Source organism: Typopeltis vanoorti, chromosome 2, assembly GCF_054136105.1.
Source record: "Typopeltis vanoorti isolate ZY-2024b chromosome 2, IOZ_Tvanoo_1.0, whole genome shotgun sequence".
In the NCBI taxonomy this organism is placed as follows: Eukaryota; Metazoa; Arthropoda; class Arachnida; order Uropygi; family Thelyphonidae; genus Typopeltis; species Typopeltis vanoorti.
The window spans coordinates 22,172,765-22,199,369 of NC_143550.1; the positions used below are offsets into that span (position 1 = coordinate 22,172,765).

Genomic DNA, 26,605 nt, shown 5'->3' on the forward strand with positions numbered 1-26,605 from the left:
AGAGCATATACGGTCTATGAGAATACAGTTTTGATGCTAGCCCCAAAGCCAAGGATTTTCACTTCTTCAAGGTCACTACAATAATCTCGTTCCCGGCGGTGAGCGTCATACGAGTATACTCGTAGCTGGCTTGTGAAGCAGGTTTTCCCACTACGAGTATACTCGTAGTTGGCAGCGAACGTGTTAATAGCAACAATGTCTGAATGTATTCCAAACTTCAGAAGATTAAATAAGGTAGGTATGAGTAAGCATCCAGTTTGAAGGAAATCATAAGAGACAGCATAGCATGAGGAGTACAAAAAAAAGCTGGTTAGGAATGTCACTCCACATGGGGCAGCAAACATGATAGAGCAGAAGTTACTCAGGAAAAAATATACCTGGCAAATAGAAAAAAAAAGTTAGAAAACACTAGATTAGTAATAACTGCTATAGAGGATGTAGTATAGGTATATTCACTGAGCAGTTAGACATTTCACCCTTATAAGTGAGACATCACAAGGAGCTGCAGTGTAAAGTATACAGTGAAGGAGGGACTTGACTAGTGGTGAGTGAACAGGAGGTATGAGAAATTAAGTACACTTAATATTAATATGGGCAGTAGGACCTGATAGTGTATCGCTGCATTAAAAGAATGTTTTTCGTGAAGTTAAAAGTAGCTGTGGCATACCTTTTTTAAATAAGTCTTGGAATAATGTGAACAGAGTGAGAGGGTAAAATTTTACTCCACAGAGGGGTAATACTGATGCTTGAAGTTGTAATGTACTGATATATAGGCTTAGGTGTCAGTATTTATCCATAACAGCACTTTTTTTTTTTTTTTTTTTGTATTGTTTATACTAAAGTTCTTCATAAATGTAATCTTGATGCTTCTTTCAAACCATACATCCAACTAGCAATCTTGATCCATTCTATTATGGATCAGCATCATTTGCCTGCATGCTGTGGAATGTATGTTCCTTGTAACTGTATCGTGGCTTTCTTTGGACAGAACAGTAGATCTTTTTAATGCCTATTCTGAACATCAGAATTACATTACTGATCACCTGTATGACCAGTTAGGCTGGCAGACCATGCTCTAGATAAGGATTAAATGAAAGCATTTACTGTGCTGTATAGAGGCACAGTGAAATCTTATTTTTAGAATCAGTATGAGCTGCGAAACACTCTCTTACCTTCAGTAAATGTGTGTAACAAATACACTTATTACTACTGTTATAAACATTCTGTATTTTTATTAACCTGCTTTGTCATAATTTTCTTTACTTAATATGCATGAATGGCCGACTGCTGCCATTTATTTCTACTATATCTTATTTCTCATGCTCTATACTAGTCTAACAAATTTATTTGTTTTATGACTGTGCCAGTCTGATTATGTATTGAATGTGAGATTATAAGATTTTAAACTAAAGACAAAGCAGATATTGCTAGCATTCCCCGCTTTTGTTAATCTTTACTGTTAATTAGTCGTGGCTTGTTTATTGATAGCCTACACTTTATCTTATGCAGGTTCGAAATTTTCGGGATAGTGCACTGACAGAATCAGTCCAATGTATGGTTCACAAACCATTTGATTAAATCAAGAAGGAATATTTACAATTTGATTTGCATTCACACACACACACAGTTAATGCAAATCAAACTGTAAATATTCCTTTTTGATTTAATTAAATGGTTTGTGAACAATACATTGGACTGATTTTATCAATGCTTTGTTATTTTCAATTCTTCCTAATTCAAACTTAGTTCTACTTTAATTCCTTAAGCTAAATCACAATCTAGAATTTCCTGCTAGTTATGTATACACAAACTGACAATAAAGCATACCTTTTGAGTAAGTCTAATTCAATATCAATTTACATTATCTTATTGTACCCATAAACAGACATGCTAGATGTACATTCTTGTTGTGAATTATCACATGCATAAGTACTTACAATTCTCGTTCAGCACTGTCTTTTTCATGAATATTTTGTTCCCACACAAAAGTGCTCCTTTTTGTCTTTCTTTCCATCTGCTGGCTCATTCTTGATTTCCCACCAAATGGCAGCAATATGCAGCTCTTTCCTTTCGGTTCCTGACATCAGACCTCGCGTGGTGGTGGACCCGGGTAGAAAACTCGGAAACTTGCGTCGCTTCTCTTTCAATTACTGACAGCGAACCTCACATGGTGATGGTGGACCCAGGTAACAGAAGGTGAAAACCCCAAGACGAAGTCCTTCTCGACATCTCACCTCATATAGGCCCAGAGTTCTGTTGTTTTATCATGCACACATCTCTCGAAACTTTCATATATGGGCATGTATTGACATCTGACCATGATGATAATGTCATACTTTGCATCTTTTGAAATTACCATATATGGCAATTCTTAAATTCTTCACTATTCTTAGAATTAGTCTTGCTAATTAGATGTCGTGCATGATGGCGTCATGCACGACATTATTTTAACAAAGGCTCATGGTTAAATTATTACAAATGCAAGATTTATTGCAGACAAAATTGCCATTTCTCCTTAAAAAAAACATATAAAAGCGATCAATCACAATAAGCCACATAGTTACATATCATGAGATTTTACACTACAACTGTTGGTATGTTTAGATTTTGAAGGTTTGCCACATAAGTAAATTGCAATGGATGGGGTCAGATAATTGATTGGTAACTGGCTGTCAGATAGGTATTATCAAGTTGTGTATAAGGATATTATCCCAAAAGAGAATGGCTACCAGTGGAGTGCTATAAGAGTCCTGTTATCGGAATCTTTGTTGATTAACTTGCATTGTTAACAATATCAAGACAGGTATTAACTAGAGATATGAGACTGTTGCAAATAGAATGTTGGCAAGAACTCAGAGTACAGCCTAATATAGCCTTAATGGATGATTTGAATAGACCACATTGGACAAGTTAGTGTACCTGTACATGTCAATAAATTTGGCATGCAAGGATAGGGGGGTAGAGTACAATTAGGTGAAAATTTTTAAAGGTGGTGTGGAAAAGTTGGAGCATCTGGAAGTGGGTCATAATTGCTATAATTTTAGGATTAGAGCTAGCTGTATAAAGTTTTTTCCAGTGTATTAACTACTAATGCAGACAAGAAAAAATTTAAAAACTTTTTGGAAAGTGGGATCTTGGAGGCATTCCTTTTAGACTAATCCCTAAGGGAGAACCCCTCATTATACTTGAATTCCCTTCTCCACATACCTAGTATTACCAGTTCAAGAACTTATACAAAATTTTGAAACCTTAGAAGACAGAAAAATAGATCCACTTTCCTTTTCTTCTAAAGCCATAGTACAATACTTAAAACCATAATTTTTCATGTTTAGTCGTAAATAATAAATATTACAGGCATCACAGAAGCTGAAGAAAAGCAATTATTATAGTAAGCATGTGCAATTTTTTTGGTTCAGCCAATATCAAGAAGCTAAAGGAATTTCTTCAACTATCAAAGAAGCATGGAAGATTTGGGCTTCCAGTCTTAAAATTCTGCTATTTAAGTAATATAGCTTCAAAAATCCATAAAATATTGCAGACCAGTCACACTCGTACAGACCTTCTCCTACTACCTGGGTTTTCATCTTCTTCTGTTTGGAATGAATGATTATAAAGGTCCAAAAGCTGAGCGAGTTCCTGAATACTACAATACTCTGTGCTTAACTCTGAGGATGGCTGCCATCAACATAGCATAGCCAAACCACTGGTTTGAGAATTGCTGTATTCAAGGTTAGCTTTTCCAAGTGTTTTATGTAGAAGCCACTCTCAAACCAGTGGTTTGGCTGCGCTATGTTGATGATGTGTTTGTTAATTGTCCACATGTTCCCAAAGACATAGGATACATTTTTAGTGCATTTAAAAAATAGCGAACACTCTAAAATGCAATGGGGAAACTGACTGTCTGCCCTTCCTTGATACACTAATAACACTGCTTCCAGATGGTTCGTTATTTTTTTCTTTATAGAAAACCCAGTGAGCTAGAGCTGTTTGTTCCTTTGTTGCTGAACTCGCTCACTTATGTCACACCTTCTTAGCCAATTGCTATAATCTCCATAGGATAGAAAAAATATTGAATGCTCCCTAGAAATTCCCTGCATGATCTACCACACAGGACTGTAGCAAAACTGTTACTATTCCATGCATTCAAGCACACCTAAAAAGATATCTAGAGTGCTCAATAAATATCAGCTACACACCGTTGTAATATTTTTTGTTATATTCTGATATTATTATTATTGATTTAATCATTTTTCTAATTCAAGCAATGCTTTAAACTTAATATCCGTCAGTTGGCTATTCTATCTTCAGGACATACAGGTTCTATATTTTATGAGACAGTGCATTGGTAAGGCAGAATCAGGCAAGCTATTATCAAACAAAACTGTTTATTCATTCGAAGTCAAGATACTTACAAAGATTAAAATTACACATATCAAAAATATCTGTCTCTGATTAGCTTTGCTAAATAACACTGCAGACAAAGTAAAGCACGTGTCTTGTTCTCCACTCGATTAGATTAGCCATTCTTGCTTAAGCTCTATGACAAAGAATGTGTGTGTGTGTGTGTATATACACATACACACTCATGGCAATCAGACATGGGTAGACATATACACACTCTAACTAAACTTCACAATCAAGTTCCCTTTCATCACATAACATTAGCAAATTTCTCTGAAATCTGTATACAGTTAGATCACAATTAATTAGAAGTGCGGCTTTCCGCGTTCACAAAATTGTTCTTTACCTTAACTATGGGATTGGCATTCTTAACCTTAATTTTCGCAATCTAGGTAAGTTCTACAAAATTCTTACTTGCAACCTTGCCAGCTAGTTCATTGCACTAGATCCTAGAGATCACGTTCCCCTTCCTTCCGGTAAAAACCACATTTGGGCACTAGTTCATGGCAGCAATGATACAGCATATTTGGAGATCGTCAAGAAACTTCATGGCGGGACTTCTAGAATAGACCGTCACTGCTATTTTACGAACCTATCATTGTTGGACTTCTGCTGGCAGGACGTGATTCCCCGTCCTTGGAGCGGCTGGATACAGGAACCTCTTCGAAGCGAGGTTGGAAATGAGAGCCAGGAACAGAGCAATTTGGCCCCTCGATTTCTCCCTTTTATCCTATTTTCTCTCAATCTTGGACTGAAGAAGAACTTATCCACTGAAAATTCGTAAGTCTAAATTCACTTTCTGTGGACCTGTGTGTGTGACGTGATGTATATCTCTAGACTAGTGTGGAAGTTGTTCATGGCATGACATTTCTTAGCAGCATAAAACTAACCAAAGGAAATCGCCTATCTTTCCATGGATTCATAAAAATGAATGAAATGTTGGTGGTAAAAACAGACAAAAATGAGAATTTTAAAATTGCATGTATCTTGGATATAGTTGCAATTACTTATAATCCCCACCCCCCAAAAGAGGGAGGGGGAATGAGGGCTTGGTATGTTCTCAGCTGCCATAATCTCCACACCTTTAAAGCTTGTGATCTCTGCTGCAATGGGATGGCTTACGTACCATACCACAGATCACCATATCTTGTGCTAAGTACCATTGTGAATGTCATGATTGTGCCAGTTCAGTCATAAATTGTTCATGCTTAAACTTTTATTTTTCATTTTTTTTTTTAAATTTTATGTATATACCCACACAGGGTGTCCCAAAATTCACGCAAGAAGTAATTTTGATAGAAAACACAGGTTTTTAATTAAAAATTGTAATTTCTTATTGATTCATAAAGTATACAGTATAGGGTTATGCATGGAATAGCATATCGGGTAAATGGCCCCCACGGCTTTGCTGGCACATACGCGCTCTTTTGTCGAAATTTTCCATGACCGTTTTGCATAAATGTGGCTGAATTTCATTGATACAGCGCTCGATTTCCTCCTTCAAGGCGTTGTTTGTCGTGGGCTTGTTGGCATAAACCTTAGACTTCAAAAAACCCCAAAGAAAAAAGTCCAATGGCGTTAAGTCACATGATCTGGGCGGCCAATTCTGATCACCAAAACAGGAAATTGCACAACCAGGAAATGACTCATGCAGTAATTGAATTGTTTCTCGGGCTGTATGGCATGTGGCACCGTCTTGTTGAAACCACATGTCATCCACTTCCGTATCTTGCAATTTAGGCACAAAAAACTGTATTATCATGTCGCGATAGCGAGCACCATTAACTGTTATTGCCTTACCAGCCGCATTTTCGAAGAAGAATGGATCGATGATGCCTAGCCCAAAATCCGCACCAAACAGTGAACACATTGTGGATGTATTTGTTTCTCAACAATCGCTCTTGGATTTTCTGAACCCCAAATGCAACAATTTTGTCGATTAACAAAGCCATCAAGATGAAAATGAGCCTCATCGCTGAAGATGATTTTGTTCGAAAAATAAGCATCCACTTGTTGTTGTTCCATAATCCATTCAACGAACTCTCTTCGCTGTGTGTGGTCATTTTTAATAACCCTGAACTGTCAACTGTCACGCTGTCTTTTTTTTTCTCGTTGGCAACACTTTACCGCACAAATGGCGCTAAATTTAAATCTTGCGTGAATTTTGGGACACCATGTATAAGGAATTTATGAACATATTGCAGGTAGTGATGTGACCTTTAAAGAAATGTTTTAGAATTTTCAGCTTTCTTTTGATTTTATTGCATCAGCTTTTATAAAAAATTGGAAAGAAAAGGAACTGGTTGTATGCTCCTTTACTTAAGCCTTTTGCAATGAAGGAATGAGGGTACTTTTTTATATATATTATATCCAATTATATTGTTCTTTGTTTTTGATTGTAAATAACCGTAAACAGGATGGTACTGAAATTTGCCTAGCATACTGGGATTTAAAAAAACGCACGCACACACAAAAAACACTGTCTTGTCAATTAAGTACAGTTATAATTTTTTCTAAAAACATAGTAGTTTCAAAATTTTGATATGATATTTTCTTTCTCATTGTTTTCTCTCTACCTGACATGAAATTCAAAATTTTACTTGCATCCTATACTGTACAATCCTTTAACTATATATGTTTTTTTTATATATCCTTTCATCCTCCTATTTCTCAAGCTTTGAAGATATCATTTCTTCACTCTTTCATATGCACAATTCCATAAGCCATACTATCCTTTTAGTTACTGCATCCTTTTGGCTGTCTTTCTTTATAGGAACCTAGGTGAACATTAAGAATAACAGTCTGTATGTAGCCTTCTCAAAGACCTGAAAAGAGAGAGACAAAATGTTATGACATAATCATTTTTACAATTCGGCATTCTTTTCAACATTGAAAAGATTGATGGGAAGAGTTGACTACCTAAGTATTTTGGCTCATAAAATTCCATTGGCATCTGGCTATATTGACCACTTGCAGCAATATTGATGTCCTCGTTTGAGGACTGTGGTACCTGTGTGGGCACACAGGTATTTAGATACTCACTATCCTCCCTTTAGATTTAAGTCTAAAGGGAGGATAGTCACTATCCATATCTCAGTTTCTGATACCTGTCAGCCATTTATTATCCATTACTCAAGTATGTACACCTATCCCTTTTGAGGTGTAACATCCTCTCATATGGAACTATTTCCAGATAGCTTGCAAAATCCAGACATATAACATATGTCCATTTTCTTTATCCAAGTGTTGTCGTTGCTATAGAATGGGAGTATTCTCTTTACAGGCAAGTTGGCATTCTGAGAAACGTGAAAATAGGGCTGTAAATAATGTACTCTGAGGACCCCATACTTGCTCTACTGTATATGCATATTATATACAAATAATATTGTGAGTGGTGTGTTCGTTGACGTATAGCTGATCATCATAAATACTGCTAATGTGGTGGCTCTGAATTATTGAGTTTGAATCTTTTAGTATTGCAATTATTTGAATGGTGATGTCAGTCTGTTGTGGTTTATCATAACAGACTGACAATTTAGGATTTAGAGATATTGGAATGTATGCAATTTCAGTGGACTACATTCCTGAAGGTGGTAAAGGGCCTTCATTGCCTTGTCTTCAAATTGTTCTAGTTCTAAGTGCATATGAGTGAATTTTATTCTATCTTTATTGTCTGAATACTGCTAGTCAGACTGCATCTATTTTTCGGCTGTCCTTAAAGAAAATGTCCAGCTCATAATAGGATTAACTGCTAAAGCAAGGGCCTAGCACCCGTTCCAAACTGCTGCCACTGGAGGTACAAAGTCACAAGAAACAACTTTTTGAAGACTAATTCAAAGGAAGCATCGCTTCTAGAAACAAGCAGCAAAACTGAGTATATTTTCTTAAGCTTTGTACCTTTTAGAAAACTTAGCAGTTCAATAGGAAAGTTATAATACTACAACTTTGAGTAATGTTAAGATGGCAGCATGGGACAAATTAGAGTTCAAAAAAAGCCCTCAATTTGCTGCATAATATTGCCAAAGTAACCTGTAATCTAAGAAATTATTTGAAAAGGACATTAACTGCAGTGAGCGAACTAACAAATTTTATTCAGAAAAATGAAACTGAAGTATCGGCAGAACTACAGTCTACTACGAACAAGCAGGAACAGGATAACTTAGCTCGGCCTACTCAGCTCTATTTGCAAGTCATTAAAAACGATACTAAAAACAGACGAATCTGAAAGCAATCCTTGTTATAAATTAATAGTGAAGCCGATATCTCAACTAAACAGCTAAAAAACCAAAAATATCATAAAAGAAAAAATAGACTCAAGAAAAATCAGAATCACAAAAAAGAAAAGTATTTATAATGGAGGAGTCTTAATTGAACCAAAGAAAAGACCAACATAGACCTGCTACATAACGAAATATCTAAGGAATGCAAAGACACGTTAGTAGCAAATCCCATTAAGAAACATCTTCCAAGACTAATTATATAGGATATTCCCAGTGAAATTGATACAAACAATGCAGTGGATTCAATCTGAAAAAACTCTTCAGTGGCGATACAAAGATGAAACAGAAATTCATCCAAAAAAATAAATAAATAAATACGAACAAGATAAATTTAATTATTGAAATTGATTCAACGGTGAGGACCAAATTGCTGAAAACCGATGTTAAAATGCTGTAGAGAATTTGCCAGTGCACAGACTACGCAACTGTTCTGTAGTGCTTTGATTGCAATAAAGTCCACCATCGTACATGAGAGTGAAGGGGGAGAAAAACCACCTGTCCATTCTGTTCTAAAGAGCATGGGTTCCCCAAGTGCCCACTTATTTCGTGGGCACTTGGGAACTGCTAAATTGCCAAAACCAAAAATTGCTGCAAACACATGGCACTAAGCAGAGACTGCCTGACATACAACTACTATAGACAACTCAAAATTCAAAACATAGCTTATGGAAAGTAATAATAAAGTTAGCAGAAACAGTACTACTTCTCTGGTGTAAATAACTTAATAAAACTTATAAATAGAAAAAATATAGGCCTAGGATTAATACAAGAACCTTACAACATCAACAAAATATGTAGCTTTTCAACTAATTATAAAATATTTTCTCAAGGATCAGAAAAAGAGAGAGAGAGAGAGAGCTGCAATACTTGTGGTCAACCCTGAAGTTGAGGCAGTACTACTTTCTCGGTACAGTAACGAGGACTCAATACTTATTGAAATTACATACAACAGAATTAAAATTTTTGTTGAGTATGTATCTAGACTATCATATTGATATAAAATAAGACTTTGAAAAAATGGGCAACATCATGGATTTTACCATCAATCACAACCTAATTCTTGGAATAGATAGCAATGCCCATTCAGTTTTATGGTTTAATAAGAGCACAAACAATACAGGTAAAAATCTGGAAGAGTTCTTAGCATCAAATTCCCTACACATACTAAACAACTGTAACATTCCATTTGAAAATACCAGAGGGTAGCAGCTTCATTGATCTGACAATAGCAAACAGTGCTATTTTACCCCTGGTTTCTGAATGGAGATGACTGAATATAGACTTCCTTCTTGCAAGGAAGAGGAAAGCTGTTCTAATCATCACATATTAAGTTTCATCATCAGTAACAAAAAATTTCAACGGAATACACAACACAAACCATCACATTAACATCAAGTACTTCACCAATAAAACCAATCTAGAGATATTTGTAAAACCATTAAAAAGAGAATTTGCATGCTTAATGCTTATCTCAGAGCATCACTTTAATGGGATCAGCGAACAACAGCTCAGCTTAGACAAGAACCTAGTCATTTGGGCATCAGCATAAGTCAATATAGACTTCCTTGCTTCTGTGTTTTCATCAGATCTGAAAATATCAAGCGACCAGCCATTCAGAACAACCAAGAAGCTAGACATGGAAGAAAATCAGTACCTTGGTGAAATGATGAACTAACGCTCTAGAAAAAATACATGTAAATGCACTCAAACGACTATATCAAAGAACATACAATAATCAAGATTTAAGACAGAGTAGAAGACAGAACTGCTACAATGCCAAATACAGTTATCAGTCCAAAATTACAAATATAAAAAACAGAATCATGGAAAAAATTCTGTACTGTCTTATTGAATCCTTGGAATTGTATATATCAATTAGCAGCAAGCAAGAATAAGGCAGTGCCTATATTATCAACTATTAAGAAAACATAGCACATACTAAAAACTTAGCATAAACTGGCTATTATGATAAACAAGTTTATTCCTGATGACAATGAATCGACAGATGAAGAAATCCAAGACTTATTTGCTAGAAACTTTTGGTATGCTTTCTTTTTTTTCCAGGACTGCTTCTTTAACTTCTTGTGTCCACCATGGTGTTTTTATTTTTCTATTGTTGCAGACAATTTCACCACATAAGTGCCACTGAGACATAACAAAGAATGAAAACGGACACATTCCTAATGACTTATAACTTATGAAATCGAGTCAGCAGTAAGATCAATGGACCCAAGAAAAACTCCTGGAGAGGATACAATAACCAATGATATACTCCTAAGAGCATAACAGTTTACAGAATGCCTTAAAAAAAAAAAAAAAAAAAAAAAAAAAAAAAGCAATTTTCTTTATTATGGAAACACTCTAAAATTATATCCCATGATCAAACCAAGAGAAAAACCATCTGATGAAATTAGCAAATACAGGCCAATCAATCTTGTAAATGTTGCTGGTAAGGTACTAGAAAAACTTTGATAAACCAAAGAATGCGCTTTGTCTACTCAAGAAACCTATTAAGCAGCAATCAATATGCATTTAGACTTCAATCAAGCACAGTAGATGCAATTATGCAGGTTAAAGAGGTCATAGAAGACTGTCTACAGCAAAAAAAAAAAAAAAAAAAAAGTACTGCTGATCTCACTTGATGTACAAGGAGCCTTCGGTGCTGTGTTGGTGGCCAGCCATAATCAATCAATTGAGATTCAAAATGTCCATAAACTTATTCTACCTTACAAAAAATTATTTTAGACAGAAGAGCAACCATGACATTAAAAACCACCGCTGTAACAAAAGAAGCCAAGCAAGGCTGTCTGCTGCAAGGTTCCTTCTGTGGACCAGGATTCTGGAACATGATCAAAGTACTCAGTCTGCTATAAAAACATTTGCAGAAGAAAGAATGGAAGACATCAAAAAATGGATCAACAAAAGAATTCTTGCCATGTATCAGAAACAGACTATTGCTGAAAAAACATGCCTATTCTCCAGTGTGAGTCATACGAGAGAGTAGGCATGTTTTTTCATGCCTACTCTCTTAAGACTTCTCTGTACTACTGAAACAAGTCATCGCTTTTGCTGATGCGATAATAACGATTTGGGAATGCATCAGCTTGCAGTTAAAAATAATGGCCAACAAAGAACTCTTTAAAATTTCAGAGTGGGCATGCGAGAAGAAAGTTATCTTCAATAGCACCAAGTCTAAAGTACTCCACATCTCATGTAAAAAAAAAAAAAAAAAAAAAAAAAATCAAAACAACCTGTAATGCTCTTCCTAAATGGGGAAGTTCTTGAGGTAGCCAGTGAACTAAAATACCTGGGCTAACAATAGATGAAAAATTTACCTTCAACAAGCACGTCTCATATCTTGCCAAAAAAAAAGCTTACAAATAGTAAATCTTCTTAGCTAAGTCAGCAAGGATTTAATGGAGATTAGTCCTGTGAGTGTTGAAAACAATATATATTTATACCAGAGCTATATACCACTGGTATCTTGTGCTTCACCTTCCTGAAAACATGCACTAAAATCAAATAAAAAGCTAAAAACAGAGTTCAGTGCCTTATAGCAATACATGTAATTAAAGGATACAGGACAGTATCTTTCGATGCAGCTTGTTATTGCTGGTCTAACATTGATCTACCTGAAAATGCAAGAATCCTCTTATGCGAAGTCACTTCCCGAAGATATAACAAATTCCAACATTGATCCAATTTGCTATGAACGTCCGTTTCACTACAGTAGGTGGCCTCACCCAGCAAAGAGACCATATATTAAGGAGAAGGAAAGCTCCACATATACATTGACGAAGCAAAACCGAAGGGAATATCAATTCTTTTATTGTATATAACAGATGTTCCATTATACAAAATGCTGCTCTAGACTGCATCCTCTGTTCCAACAATCAAGCAGAACAACTTGCTACAGTTCATTCACTTACATATCTCTGGGAATTAGAACTTTTTATTTATTCATGTGGAGTTCTCCCCTTTCCTAGACTGCCCCTTAGGACTGGTTAAGCCCTCTTAATGAGGGATTAAGTACTGTAGCCTGTGTGTGTTCACTGGGCTGGTTTGCCTGCTTGCAGGATTAAAAACCTCAGATAAACTGGGGAGAAAACCCTGCTGTCCTTGCCCAAGACTGGCTAACTTGGCTATGGCTGAGAAAGCTCCTCATGTTGTCGACAGGAATCAAAAACCTAGGACACTCCTTCCCCAGGCATATGGTTGTGAAGTGCAAAGCCACTAGGCTAACTGTGTGGAATTAGAACTCAACACCTCTCATCAAAAGACAGCAACAATTTACAGTGACAGTCGAAGTCTTAAAAAAAAAAAAAAAAGAAAGAAAAGAACAACCATATAACATTAACAGAAATATTAACAAGAAATCTTGTTTAGAATCTCTAGAGGGATGGGAAATCAAGTTCTGTTGTGTGAATGTGCATACTGGGGTAGCAGGGAACGAGAGAGCAGCTAGAAACAGGTTACCAAAAGTACTCAATCTGCTATAAAAACATTTGCAGAAGAAAGAATGGAAGACATCAAAAAATGGATCAACAACAAAAGAATTCTTGTCATGTATCAGAAGCAGACTCTTGCTGAAAAAATATGCCTACTCTCCAGGTTTAACCATGCTACTAATGAGACACGGAAAACTAAGGCACTATCTACACAGATTCCATATCATGGAATCCCCATCATGCTGTAAAATGTGCCATATTTGCATTATTAATATTATTTATACTTTGACGTACTTTATGTATGTCAAAGGCTACGCCATTGTAATATGTGTGGCTATATTGTATTATTGTAAACTCTTATTTATTGCAACTTTGATGTTCTATCATATACTTTGTAATACTTATTATTCAATTGCCTTTGTTAATTTCTTTATATTTAATTTACTTCTTCTATATCTCTATTCTTCATTATCCTTCGATCTATTTATCTTTACTCTATATTTATCTTTAATTTCTTTCTTCTATCTATGTATTTATTCTATCCCCTTTTAATTCCTCTTTAACTTTACTTAATCCTTTCATGTACTATTAACTTTGTTCTCTTTTGCTCTACCTTCAATATTCTTTATTCATACCGGAGATCTCTAGAAATTTATTTTTGAATTAATGACTGCACCACCACAAGACTCCTTGTGGTATAAGAAATATCAATACTTCTAATAAGGCTCACTTTCTATCTTAAGGCCTTTCTCAATAATATTTTACAGTCGTGGCTAACACTTAACTTCAATTTGCAGCTAATTATAAACTCCCCGCTCACAGGATCGCATTTTGTTGGAAACAGTGCATTGCGTAAAAGATCAGACGGCACTCTTTGTAAATAAAATGAATATGTTTATTTGTACTGAAACAATTAAACAATTTACACATTAATGACTTACTACTTCTTATTTAAGGTGTTACTTATTCAAAGTTTAACACCTTAGAGAAAAACTTCTTATAGAATATTTACATAAGCATGCAACATAATACAAATCATTAAGCAATTTAAAGAGAAACTATTAGCCCATTTACAATACAGGAATTATCATGCCTTGTTAATTAACTATAAACTCCTGCTCTCACTTTATATAAACTTCACTTTATGCAAATTATTTTTCATACTATGTATAGTAACTATAAACTTGTTAGTCTTTCTAAAACAGTCTCTCATAACATAGACAAAATTTCACTGACAATAAACTCATGTGACTTCTTTTTCTGTGTAGTGCACTTGCTCACATTTCCTTTACTGAATTCTCTGGCTTCTCTTCCATATCTGGTCTTTGGCTTTTACTTGAAGATTTCAAGAACACAGACATTTCATCGTCGAATGGCTGGCAGAACTTGCAGCACAATTTCCTGGCGTTATAGACTCAGGCAAAGGTCTAACGATCAAGGCCTCATGCAGGTCGGCCCACTGGCAATGCATTAGGTCGAGTGGCGTTGCTCCCACAGTAATTAATCAGCTCTTGGGGCTTTCCGTCTCAACGTCATCTGAACTGGACGAAAGTCGTGGATCGACGATACTCTCTCCTCTTTTCCTCCTTTTTCTTCTCCTGGTGTTGATCCCATTTCTTTTTCCATGATGCGTTATATTCAGTTTTCGCGGGATCCTGGACGAAGGTTTCAGACCCCAAACTTTCACGCATAAACTCTTGACCTTTTCTTCAACACGGACTTCTAGCTCCCTGAAGTATGCATTTAATCTCCTTAACAGAATGGCATAGCCACATTAGATGTATGCCACCCATTTTAACACTGAACTTGAAGGCAGTATTGGACTTGCAGGTTTCTTTTACATTTTATCTTAAATACTAACATCAATGTATTTCTGATTTCTACAGCATTGCCCTTGAACTTAACATGTTCATACATCTTATTTACACAATTTATCATGCTAATTCCTCTGGACTTTAATACATGGGCTCTTAGTATTATTTACATAGAAAATTACAAATTTATTTTGGTGAATTTTGGATGTGACCCCTGTAAAAGTCGATGTAATAAAAAATGGAAAAATTTGCTCTGCATTGAATTTTACAATGCATTTGTCTGCACCTTCAACAGATTGTTGATCACATACTTTACAACTGTTAGCTACTGGACACCATCCAGATGCCCCTAATACATGTCATCACTTTTGGAGGCAAGTGGCCAGTGTCAAAACACTTATCCAGAAGTATTACACAAAATTAATTAAATTTGCTAATAAGATCAACTTCCAGTCATTGTAATGGAACATAAATTACTGATAATATATGAATTATGTATTCTAGTAGTAAGACTTATACGTTGGTTAGACATAACTGGTAATTAATTTACGGAATTGACAACGCATATAAAGTAAATTAATTAACGATAACTTTAATGAATCACTTCTATATTTCGGCAATGTCACATTGCCATCTTCGGGAACATAAAGATATGGTATGTGCACTAAGGAACTAACAAAGCAAATGAGGAAGAAAATAAGAACTAATTTTGTTCCTAAAGTCCTAATGGTGCCCTCTTGCGGGCTAATTTGGTAGTTGGGCTGAAGTTCTCAAAATGAAAGTCTCCCAAATTTGGGGCAGTTTCATGCACCCAAATTTGTTAAGGTTAGGAACGTTTTTTAGAGCTGCTGAAGATTCTTTGAATAGTCTTTCGTATTTAAACTTGCTGCGATGGATTATTTTTGTCTTCTTCCATTTAATTATGTAGTTGCCAGCATGTGTTTTCTTACTGTGGTGTGGTTGACTGAGAAACGTCGCTAGCAGACACTCTAGTGTTTGAGTGTTTACTGAGCTACTACGACATATATGTATCAAACTTAATTTTAATGTTGAATATACCTAATTGTTCTATTTAATTTTTTTTTACATACATGCGTATTAAAATTGATAAAGTACGTAATTACATACTCTGATAATAGAAGTGCAGAAAAATTAGCAGAACTTGGTGTTAAGAAGGCACGGAAATCAATCGCACTTGAAAAGAAGATGGAGGTGATTCGAAGAATGGAAGATGGGTAGACACGTGCTAATGTCTAGAAGTATGAACTTATCCCAATCGACTGTTACTACAATTATGAAAAATGCAGATGAATAAAACAGTGCGCAACAATCTACGGCAGCACTAAATGCAAAACATGTACATTATAGCAGGGATAAACTTCATGAAAAAATGGAAAATTATTGTCATTATGGGTGGATGACTTGAATCAGATAAACATTCCTCTGACACAGGCTGTTATAACTAAGAAAACAAAAAAAATTTTTTGAGGATCTTAAAAAGACAGATGGAGGTGAAGAAACATTTTTAGGGAGCAAAGGTTGGTTCATGAGATTTCAGTCTCGAAGTAAGTGCCACAGTGTCAAATTATGTGGTGAGGCGGCAAGAGCAGATGTTGTGGCAGTGGCTGCTTTTCCTAAAAAAAACTTCAAGACTGTGTAGAATAAGGAAGTTATCCTCCTGATCTCATTTTTGTTGATGAGACTGGGCTCTACTGGAAAAAATTGCCATCGCGCACCTTCATTTCCTGTGAAGGACGTTCCGCTCCAGGTTTTAAAGCTGCAAAAGATAGGCTTGCGCTTTTGTTGGGTGTAAAATGTCTCCGGAACTTTGAAGCTTAAACCAATGTTGGTGTACCATTCACAGACACCATGCACCTTCAAGGGTCTAAAAGCCATGCTGCCAGTCTATTGGAAATGGAACAAGAAAGCTTGGATTACACAAGATGTTTTTATAGATTGGTACACAAATTATTTTTGTCCTACCGTGCTTCGCTTCTGTAAAGAAAATGATTTGCCAGCCAAGGCATTGCTTCTCTTGGATAATGCCCCTGGACATCCTCAAAACCTTGCTGAAGTAAGAACACCATTGGATGTCAAGGTTGTTTACATGTCCCCAAGCACATCGCTTTTGCAACCGATGGATCAGGGGATTATATCAATCTTCAAAGCCTATTACCTCCATATAACATTTATGGAAATGGTAAGAGTCTTGGACACTTCAGGAAAAATATTAAAGACTATTGGCAGTCTTTAATATTTTTCCTGAAGTGTCCATGCATCCATATCAGGAAAAATATTAAAGACTATTGGCAGTCATTCAATATTTTGAGGGGCATTAACAACATTGAGGAAGCTTGGAACGACGTGTCAGCAAAGTATTTAAAAGGAGCATGGTGAAAACTTCTTCCAGCATTTTTGCATGACTTCGAGGAATTAGAGCAAGAGGAGAATGTTATTGAAGATGTTACCAAGCTTGCACTGGAGGTGGGATTGTACAATATTACAGCTGAAGATGTGACAGAAGTCTTAGAGAGCCATGATAAACCGTTTTCAAATGAAGACTTAAAAGAATTAGCCGAACAATTAAGTCACCATCCAAAGGAAGAAAAAGAAAATGAAGAAGGTATCTTTTCAAAGTTTCATATTTTTTGTATATAGTTTTGTTTTCGTTATTAATAATTTTATTTTAACAAATATATATGTGTTATCAAAGCTTTAAACATAACAATGTTACACATATTTCATGTGCATATTTTTTGACTGCAGAACATAACATCATGCCTCCCATTAAAATTGGGTTCGTTTTATGCCCTTTTTTCAGGAATGGAACTGAGGCATAAACCAAGAGCTGCCTGTATATATAAATATGGATGTAAAGGTCGGAATATGTACATATAGATGTAAAAATATATGAATATTGATACAAAATTGGAAATATAAATGTTAATCTGTACTTGGAAGTTGCATTTAATATATGCATTGTATGCGATGGAGCATGTAAGAATAAGATGGGAGGAAAATGCAAAACACACAGAGATGAACAAGGCAGTTTGACTATAGGAGAGGGGTGATATAGAGGTTAAAATTGAGAACTTACTAAATAGATATTAGGGAATTTTTTAGAGTGGAAGGAATAAAAAGGTTAGAAACTCTATATAGGTTATGGTAAGTGTCATGAGGAATATTTTTTTTTGTATGTATAGCAGTGGATGAGGGTGCATTGTCAAAGTACAATAACTATGAGGATTTTAACAGAATTTAACGTTCTCTCCATGGAGGTATGTTGTATAATCTTAAACTAATGCACTCGTGCATTAACATATTTATAATCAATGAATTTTAACTTGTATTAAGAAAAAAAAAATCATTTTTATAGTAGCTGTAAAGAGTTTTATTTTTTTATTTTTAGGATTTACAGAATCTTTTTACTACACTTGTTGAACATATCTTTGGATTTGGAAATCACCCAGGATGGAATCTAGGATTGCTTGTTCGGAATTACCACTATAGAGATTTTGATTCAGTAAAGGCATTTTTAGCACCTGAAGGCCCTCTCTTACATTTGTCATATAGACTGCTTGCTGATGATTATCCACGATATGAATTTCCCATCTCCTGTCTTCCAGTATGTGTTATGCTTAATTTTCTTCTTTGATAGAAAAGTTTTACACATCAGTATAAATTTTATTAAGTAAGGAGCTAATATTTGATTGGGACACATTTCCTGGAGAACAATAGTTAAATTTTGAACTGTCAGATCTCAAGAATTAAATGTTATAAGAGTTCCCAACTGAAAAAAATCATACCCTAGTTTGTTCTTGTGGAATATAAAAAAAAGCTTCATGAGGAAATTATGATTTGCAAATATATAATTACTTCATTCACTCCAGTAGATTATGATAGTAGAATATTATTATTAAGAGAGACCTCCAGGGAGTCAGACTCGTTTAGGTAGGCTGCATGCACCAGCTATCATACTTATTCTTGAATTCATTCACACTGCTTGCACTAACAACATCCAAAGGCAATCCATTCCAACCACGCATCACCCTCTGAGATAAAAAAAAAAAAAATCTAGCCCTCGCATCCTTCTTGGCGGCCTTCATTCTCAGCTTCCAAGGATGCTCTCTTGTCCTTTGCCAACCCTCCATAAATTGAAAAATTCCATCAGTTGAAATCCTGTATGACCCTTTCAGAAGTTTGTAAGCCTCTATCATATCACCACTCTTGTTTCCTAGTGTCTGCTGTCTACAAATTCTTAATCTGTCTCATAATCAGTATTCCATAATCCTGGTATTATTTTTAACCTCTCCTTTGCACTCTCCCCATTGTATCAGAATCGCAACGGAAACCAGGAGACCACACCTTGGCACAATGGTCTAAGTGATGTCTTATATCAAGGCTTTGTAAAGAAGCAAAATGACATTCTTAACTTCATATGAACGTTCATTTCAGCATTGCAATTATCTTTTGAGTTGTATTTGCAATATTTGCTACTTGGCTCCTGAACTCAACTTCCTATCTATTAACACTCCAAGATCCCTAGTCTCATCAGTTTCTTCTAGCCTAATCCCACCAATATAATATGACATTGGATATCTAATCATGCCAAAGTGAATAACTTTTAACTGACATTGAACTGACACCCATTTTCCCATGCCCACAATTCCAGCCTATTCAAATCATTCTGCAAAGACTGCATATCAGCAGCATTTTTGCATCATCAGCAAATAACTGTATGCCCCTTGTCAAATCCTTCCCAATGTCATTAATGTACAGATTGAATAACAGTGGGCCAAGCATTGATCCTTGTGGTACACCACTTGTTACCTTAACCCGTGCAGACTCAGATCCCCCGTATACCACTTTTTGATATGTCAGTCAGCCATCCTCTTATCCATGCTAGTATTGTATAACCCAAACCCATTTTCTCCAATTTATGCAACAGTCTTCCATGCTGTATTCTGTCAAAAGCCTTAGCAAAATCCAAAAGTATCATAGTGTATCCATTTCCCTTGTCTGGTTCAATGGTAACATTATTATAGAATGTGAGCAAGTTGCTAAAACATGACCTTCTCTTAGTAAACCCATGTTGTTCATTGCAAAGTAGATTCACTGTCAACCCATTTCTGAATGCGGGCCCTAACCAATTTTTCCAAAATCTTCACCACCACTCCTGAGATACTAATTGGTTGATATTTGGATTTATCAGTCTTTGCACCACCCTTGTGCAATGGAATTACCATACATTCCTGCAGAATCTTTCCTGTTCTGAGACTAATATTAAACATCCTGGTTGAAGGAATGGCCAGTTCAGCTGAACACTTTTAGCACACGTAATATTCCATCAGTGCTCTCACAGCTTTGAGTAGCTTCAGCTTTAAATCCAAATCAATCATCCAACAAATGTTCTGGATAAGGATTATTGATCTGAGCAGAGTTTACAGGTGGTAAAAGAAATTGGCTATTTGGTGTATGTATGACGGTATGCTAAAAAGTTGTGATAATCACCATGAAGGAATTGAGATATAACCATGTAACATGCATTATTCTACATATTCACTCATGAAGTGTTACAGTGCTACTGCATCATTTGCAATCCTTTGAGAAAAAGTCTTTCTTGTTGCACAAACCAGTCCTCAGCTGTAGATATGATTTCATCATCTGTGATAAATTTTGTTCCTTCAAGTGTTTCTTTAAATTTGAGAATAGGAAATAGTCAGATGGAACCAGGTCTGGTGAATAGGGGTGGGCAAGGCAGACATCCAAAGCCCCAAGTTGCATATTGTCTGTTGGGTTTCATGAGCAGTGTGAGCAGGCGCATTGCCCTCCTGCAAAAGCAACATGCCTCTACTCAGTATCCCACAGCGTTTTTTCCTTCAGAGCTGTTTAATAGACTACTGCTATAAGGGGAGTTCTGGCTTTTTTCAGTTCTTGGTAAGGATTACACCATCAATATTATCATCTCAGACCTCCAGGGAGTTGAGGACTCATCGAGAGAGGCTATAAATCACCCAAACCAGCTATCATGCCTTCCCTTAAATTCATTCACACTAGATTCACTCACTCTACCCTAAGGTCAAATTACTCCACTCACCCACTGCTTTCTGGGAGAAAAACCTAGCTCTTATCCCTTTCTTGACTGTGAACAAACTTAACTTCCATGGATGCCCATGTTCTCTCCCCACTGTCCATATAATGAAAACTTTCATCAGTTGATATCCTATAACACCCATTCAAAAGTTTATAGACGTCTATCATATCACTCCTCTTTTCCCTGTTAACCAGAGTCTGCAATCCACATACTCTGCTGAACTGGTCACCTATTATTCCTCCACTTTCCTCCAAAATCATTAAAACAAGAGCCACTGCTAACCAACACCCTTTTATAGCCCATCTCGAAACTCACTGAACGAACTTCACTGCCTCCTCCTGTCATTCCATCTACTTCTGTTCTTTGGAACAGTCTCTTCATTCCTTCCCCAAAGATTACAACCTTCAGCTGTTCAAGTAAAATGTGAACAGATTCTTCCTTTCTTCTATCCTCTGGACAACACATGGCACTAATGTGCTATAGGTCCTGTGGTTTTTCATGTATGGATCAGATATAAAAAAAAAAAAAAAATTGGCAAATAACACTTGGCATTTCGGCCTCTATATCAAGGTCACCATCAGGTGACCACTGCTAACATACATATCCACAACATACATATCCACAAGCTGCATTACATACATATCCACAAGCTGCATTACACTACACACACAAATGCAAGCTAAATCTATATATATTGTTAATCATTTACACTAGCCTGCCTTTTTGTGAAAAAAATAAAATAATTAAATGGATATATATATATATATATATATCAGTGACATCACGAGAGGCTGTGTAGCTCAGTAGAAGTGGCATTTGCATTCTACGATGCTTGACCGCACGAAGAAAGAGACTTTTGTTCAAATCTAGTCGCTGACTAGAGGAACATTTTGTAAGCTTTTTTTTTTTTTTTTACCACTTCTGAAGTTAGTCCATCTCTGGCACGAGCAAGCTGATTTTTTAGTCCCATAAACTCGAGAAATCAGCTGTCGGACTCGCACTATTTTCAGACATTAAAAATATTGTGTTGGAATAGGGACCAAGAGATGGCAGTACTTGTTAGTTGCCTTCTTCACTGCATACCGATTAATTAGTGATAACCTTGGGTAAGCTATCTCTAATTGGCTACCAGGGGAGATTGAACTGCCCACTCAGTCTTCAAAAGTTAGTTAGGCCTAAACCAGCCTCATCTACTCCCTATATGGGAACAAAAAAGTGTTTGCAGATTTTTGATATCAGTGATGTCACCAGTGCCATGCTGTGGATAGGAGGCACCTTGTGCAAAACGTTTTCAGCGCCCCCATAAAATAAGTTTCCATGAAAAATGTTTGCAAAAAATTTTATTTTGTCAAAAGTACAAAACAGTTTATACGCATACATAAAAATAAATTTTATTTAACAATAGTAGAACATTGTATAGTACGCCCACACTTTGTAGAGCATTGCTTGGCTTTCTGCCAAGAATAGTGTCGATTCATGCTGAAGGAGAGAAAGAAATGAAGGATGTACGAATTGGTCGCCAACATGCGAAATCACGTGCTTTCTTGTCTGTCGCTGTACTGGTTTAAAAACTACAATGTTCGTAAAAGAAAAGCTAAATTTTCCGACCTGTAATAATAAACAAACTCATCCCAGAAGATAGATCGGTTACCTTACTATTGGAATGGATTCTCCTTTTTGTGACATGCGCAGAAGTGTCGAAGGGTCTCGAATATGTGGGCGTACTATAATCACTAAAATTCATTAATAAGGAATTTTTAATAATAAACATTTTCAAATATGTTTAATTCGTTAATATATAAATACAACAGAATATATATATATATATATATATATATAAACAAAAATTACTTTTATTTTAATATAAAAAGAAATATTACATAACAAAGATAATTTGGAGATATGCTTTTTACTATATAACAATTAGGATAAATGTAGATTTATTTTGCATATTTATCCGTCTTGCTTTAGCCACCACAAAATTTTTAATATCTTTAATGTCTAATGAATCCATAATATTATTTTCAATTGATATACATTATTATTTTATAATAATGTAATATAATATTATTTGTAATTGATAAATCCGTTACATGCTCTCCAGACATTGACCTCAAATAATTTTTTTTTATTATTTGTAATGTTAAATAAATACGTATTACAATCGCGGTATTTGGAAACGTGTCGGTTAATTTATTTTCGTATATATATAATTTAAAACATCCTGAGGAGCTGACTCTTTTTTTAATAAAACATTCCAAAGTTTTTAATTCCTCAAAGTCATACCATCAATATTGCGATTGTCGCTCAGTTTTAAGTGCAAATCTTTACAATGTTTCATTAAATCTTCATTGCTTCAATCTCTTAATTTGCTAATGTCTCTTGTAACTTTAAAGTCCTTGCTATGTTGTTTTAAGAGTATGAATCTTTCTGTGACTGAAGTTATTGTGTCTAAAATCGCGAAGAAAAAATTTATTTAAAAATTTTGTTTGTCATGCGATCCTAAACAAAATTAGAATAAATTTATATATATATTTTTTATTTCCCGTGGTGAAATGGCATCCCTCATCTTCAAGCGTCCTTGTGCGTGGCACAACCGCACGATGCAGCCCTAGATGTCGCATGCCCATTTCAGTTGGGTGTGCTGTCGTGGCTTATGTAACCTACACTACAAAATTCACTTGACCGTATGATTGCATTTTTATCAATATATCCAAGTTTTTTAAGGTGCTCATCTTAATCACATCAGTGCTCATCTTAATTGGTCTAATGCAATTAATTGTAGGATAACTTTGAACACAAGTTATCAATTAATTATAACCAAATCTGTGTAGATTGGGGAACTGTGTGTGTTTTCTAATATACAGTATCTTAAAACAATGGAGAATGCTATTTTTGGTTGGTATATCTGAATTACTCAAAAATATAAAATTTTGAAGAGGAGGACGAGGTTTACCTTCTTTGATTACAATACTGTTTTCCATTGTAAATATAGACAAAAAGTTATAAATTTATGAAAAATTATGTTAAAACTGTGTCTATATTATGTATAAAAACAGATGAAACTCAGAAAACAAAAATAGCAACTCATGACAAATGACAATATTCAGTTGGATTGGCTGAAGCAATAGCCAATCACAGCCTCTAGGTGCTATTGTCTTAGAGTTCATCTTGCCTCACCTTCTAGCTGGATTAAAACTACTAGAGCACTAAGAATTTGACCAGCTGCACTATCTGTACATCTTTTCAAAGGGCTCAAAGGTGTATGTATTTTGAACGCACATCCGGACTAATAACGCAAATGTGATGCAATGTTTGCGCATTGAAAAATGTCCTCTTCATGATGCATTAGTATATTGTGTTTACTTTTAGGAATCGCACAGTCTGGAAACAATTAAAGGAGTCTTTAACATTAATAAATGCAAAAAATATATTGGTTATGTTGCTATTCGGTGGATCAGCACCATTCTCTTAGCACACCCTGAATATTCACCCCTGATATATGCACATTAAATTTTAAAAAAAATTTAATGTACTTATAAAAAAATGTAAATATATATATTTTTTAAATTTTATATACAGGTATAATAATATACAGATGATTAAAAAAAATTACAATGGAACTACATCAAACACAAAAATGTCTAACGTCCTTTTATCTTTATTGTTTTCTTGTGTTGGGATAATGCCTTCATGGTCGAGATCAGTATTTCTCAAAGTGTGGTATGCGTAACCCCAGGGGTATGCGAAAGGTCTTCAGACAATTTTCGGCTATGTATCATTAATGCATGGAATCATTATTAAGACAAAAAGAATTATTTTAAACGTATATATTTCTTAATAAATTATATATTATATATGAATTCTCCTACTCAAATTGCGAGTTACTATTGCCAGGACATGAACGTCCTGGCAATAGTAACTCACTCCTTACGGTAAACAACACAGAAGAATAAGTAGTTTTATTTTATCACTGAATAAGGTACAGAGACATTTGCAGTCTGTGTAATATATTTCTCAACAAATAGTGCAATTAGAGACAACTGGGATAAAACGGCACTAACTAATGAATTGCATCTCACCTCCAACAGAAACTGCTATATAGACTCAAGCAAAACCATATGTTGCCTGTGCAACATGTGGTTTTTGCTTGACACCACCCCACACATAAAAACTAAGAAATATATAGTGAATGTGTTTCAGATATTATGGAATTCGGTTGAAGAGAATTAGCATTTCAACTCAACTGTTGACTTGCCTTTGTCTTTGATTCGTGCGATCTTTTGTTAATACTGCACCAATCATATGCACTTCTTCATGGCTGCTCTATTTCACTGGTGCTGGCCTACCACTGCTGTCTGTTTTGCTCTCTGCTTTTACTTCTCATTAGTCATTTGTGAAGGATTGTTCATTATTTATCCCAAGTCTTGTAAATTACTGATAATTTTTGCTTGAAATAATGGGAAATAAGATGAAGCTATTTGGGCAGATGACTTTGACAATGCACACAAGGAAACTGTTCTCGATGCCAAAAGTAGCCATAGTGAATACGGAGCTTCTTGGTAAGTCGCACCATTCTCAGTTTTTTTCTGAAAACTTTAGTTTCCGAATACCCCCTCATATAACTAGCAAGATTTATTAACTTTAATTTTGGGGAAAAAGTGAGTGTTATATTCGAGTAAATACGGTAATTTTTTTTAGTTTTCAAATTCATAAGTATGGATCATTGATTAAAGACTGGAATTATGAAACGCACAAAGAAGAGCAATATAGCAAATACAAGTAGCTGTAAGCAACAAGAAAACATTGATATTGTATTTGGATCAAATGAAATTGATGAGGGTGTGTTGCCTGACATATCTAGAGAACCAACTAGGAAGAAGATGAAAAATCTTCCTAAGTATGATATGAATTACTGGAAATGTGGATTTTCGTGGACTTGAAATAAAGAGAACCTATTCCAAATTTTGTTCTATTAAAAATAAATCATATTTTTTGTTTACATGAACATATAAATTCAAATAAAATAGACATTTACAATTAAATATACTTTATTTATTTATTATTACTAATTATACGAAGAGCCAAAGGCTTCAATTCGGCAACATGAACTTATTTAAGTTAAGGGATATTACATCCCATATTGTTTCTTAGCCGAATAAGAAACTCAGAGTTTCATGCCGAATATAGAAACTATATAAAGTTCGGTGATTCCAAGCATAAGCAAATACATGAATAGTGCAACACCTGACCCATTTTGTAGTGCAAACTGAGGCAACTCATAGTAAGGGTGGAGCAAGCTCCGATCACTATTCTTGGTATTTACCCATAATGTGAACTTAGCTCCTAGCAGTTGTATTTACTGTTCTACATTATGAGAGAAGGTCATTACCCAGACCGGTTTAAACCTTTATTGAGGTCTCATCAGTGAGTAGTTAGACCTAGTTAATACCAAGTTTGTAGCGAACAGAACTTGCATCCCTTCTATGAGAATTGCCAAAGGTTTCAATTCGGCGACATGAACTTAGTTAAGTTAAGGGATATTACATCCCATATTGTTTCTTAGCC

At 35.3% G+C, this 26,605-nt stretch overlaps 1 protein-coding gene across 3 annotated transcripts in view; it reads left to right on the plus strand.

Annotated features, from left to right (window-relative positions):
- The window catches only part of LOC150108870 (sphingomyelin phosphodiesterase 4), a 295,822-nt gene that overhangs the window by 31,022 nt on the left and 238,195 nt on the right, over positions 1 to 26,605 (plus strand). For all 3 annotated transcript variants that reach the window (XM_090403908.1, XM_090403915.1, XM_090403923.1), the window contains exon 3: positions 18,353 to 18,568. In XM_090403908.1, coding sequence (XP_090260034.1) covers positions 18,353 to 18,568 — 216 coding nt within the window. The remainder of the gene's footprint in view (positions 1 to 18,352; positions 18,569 to 26,605) is intronic.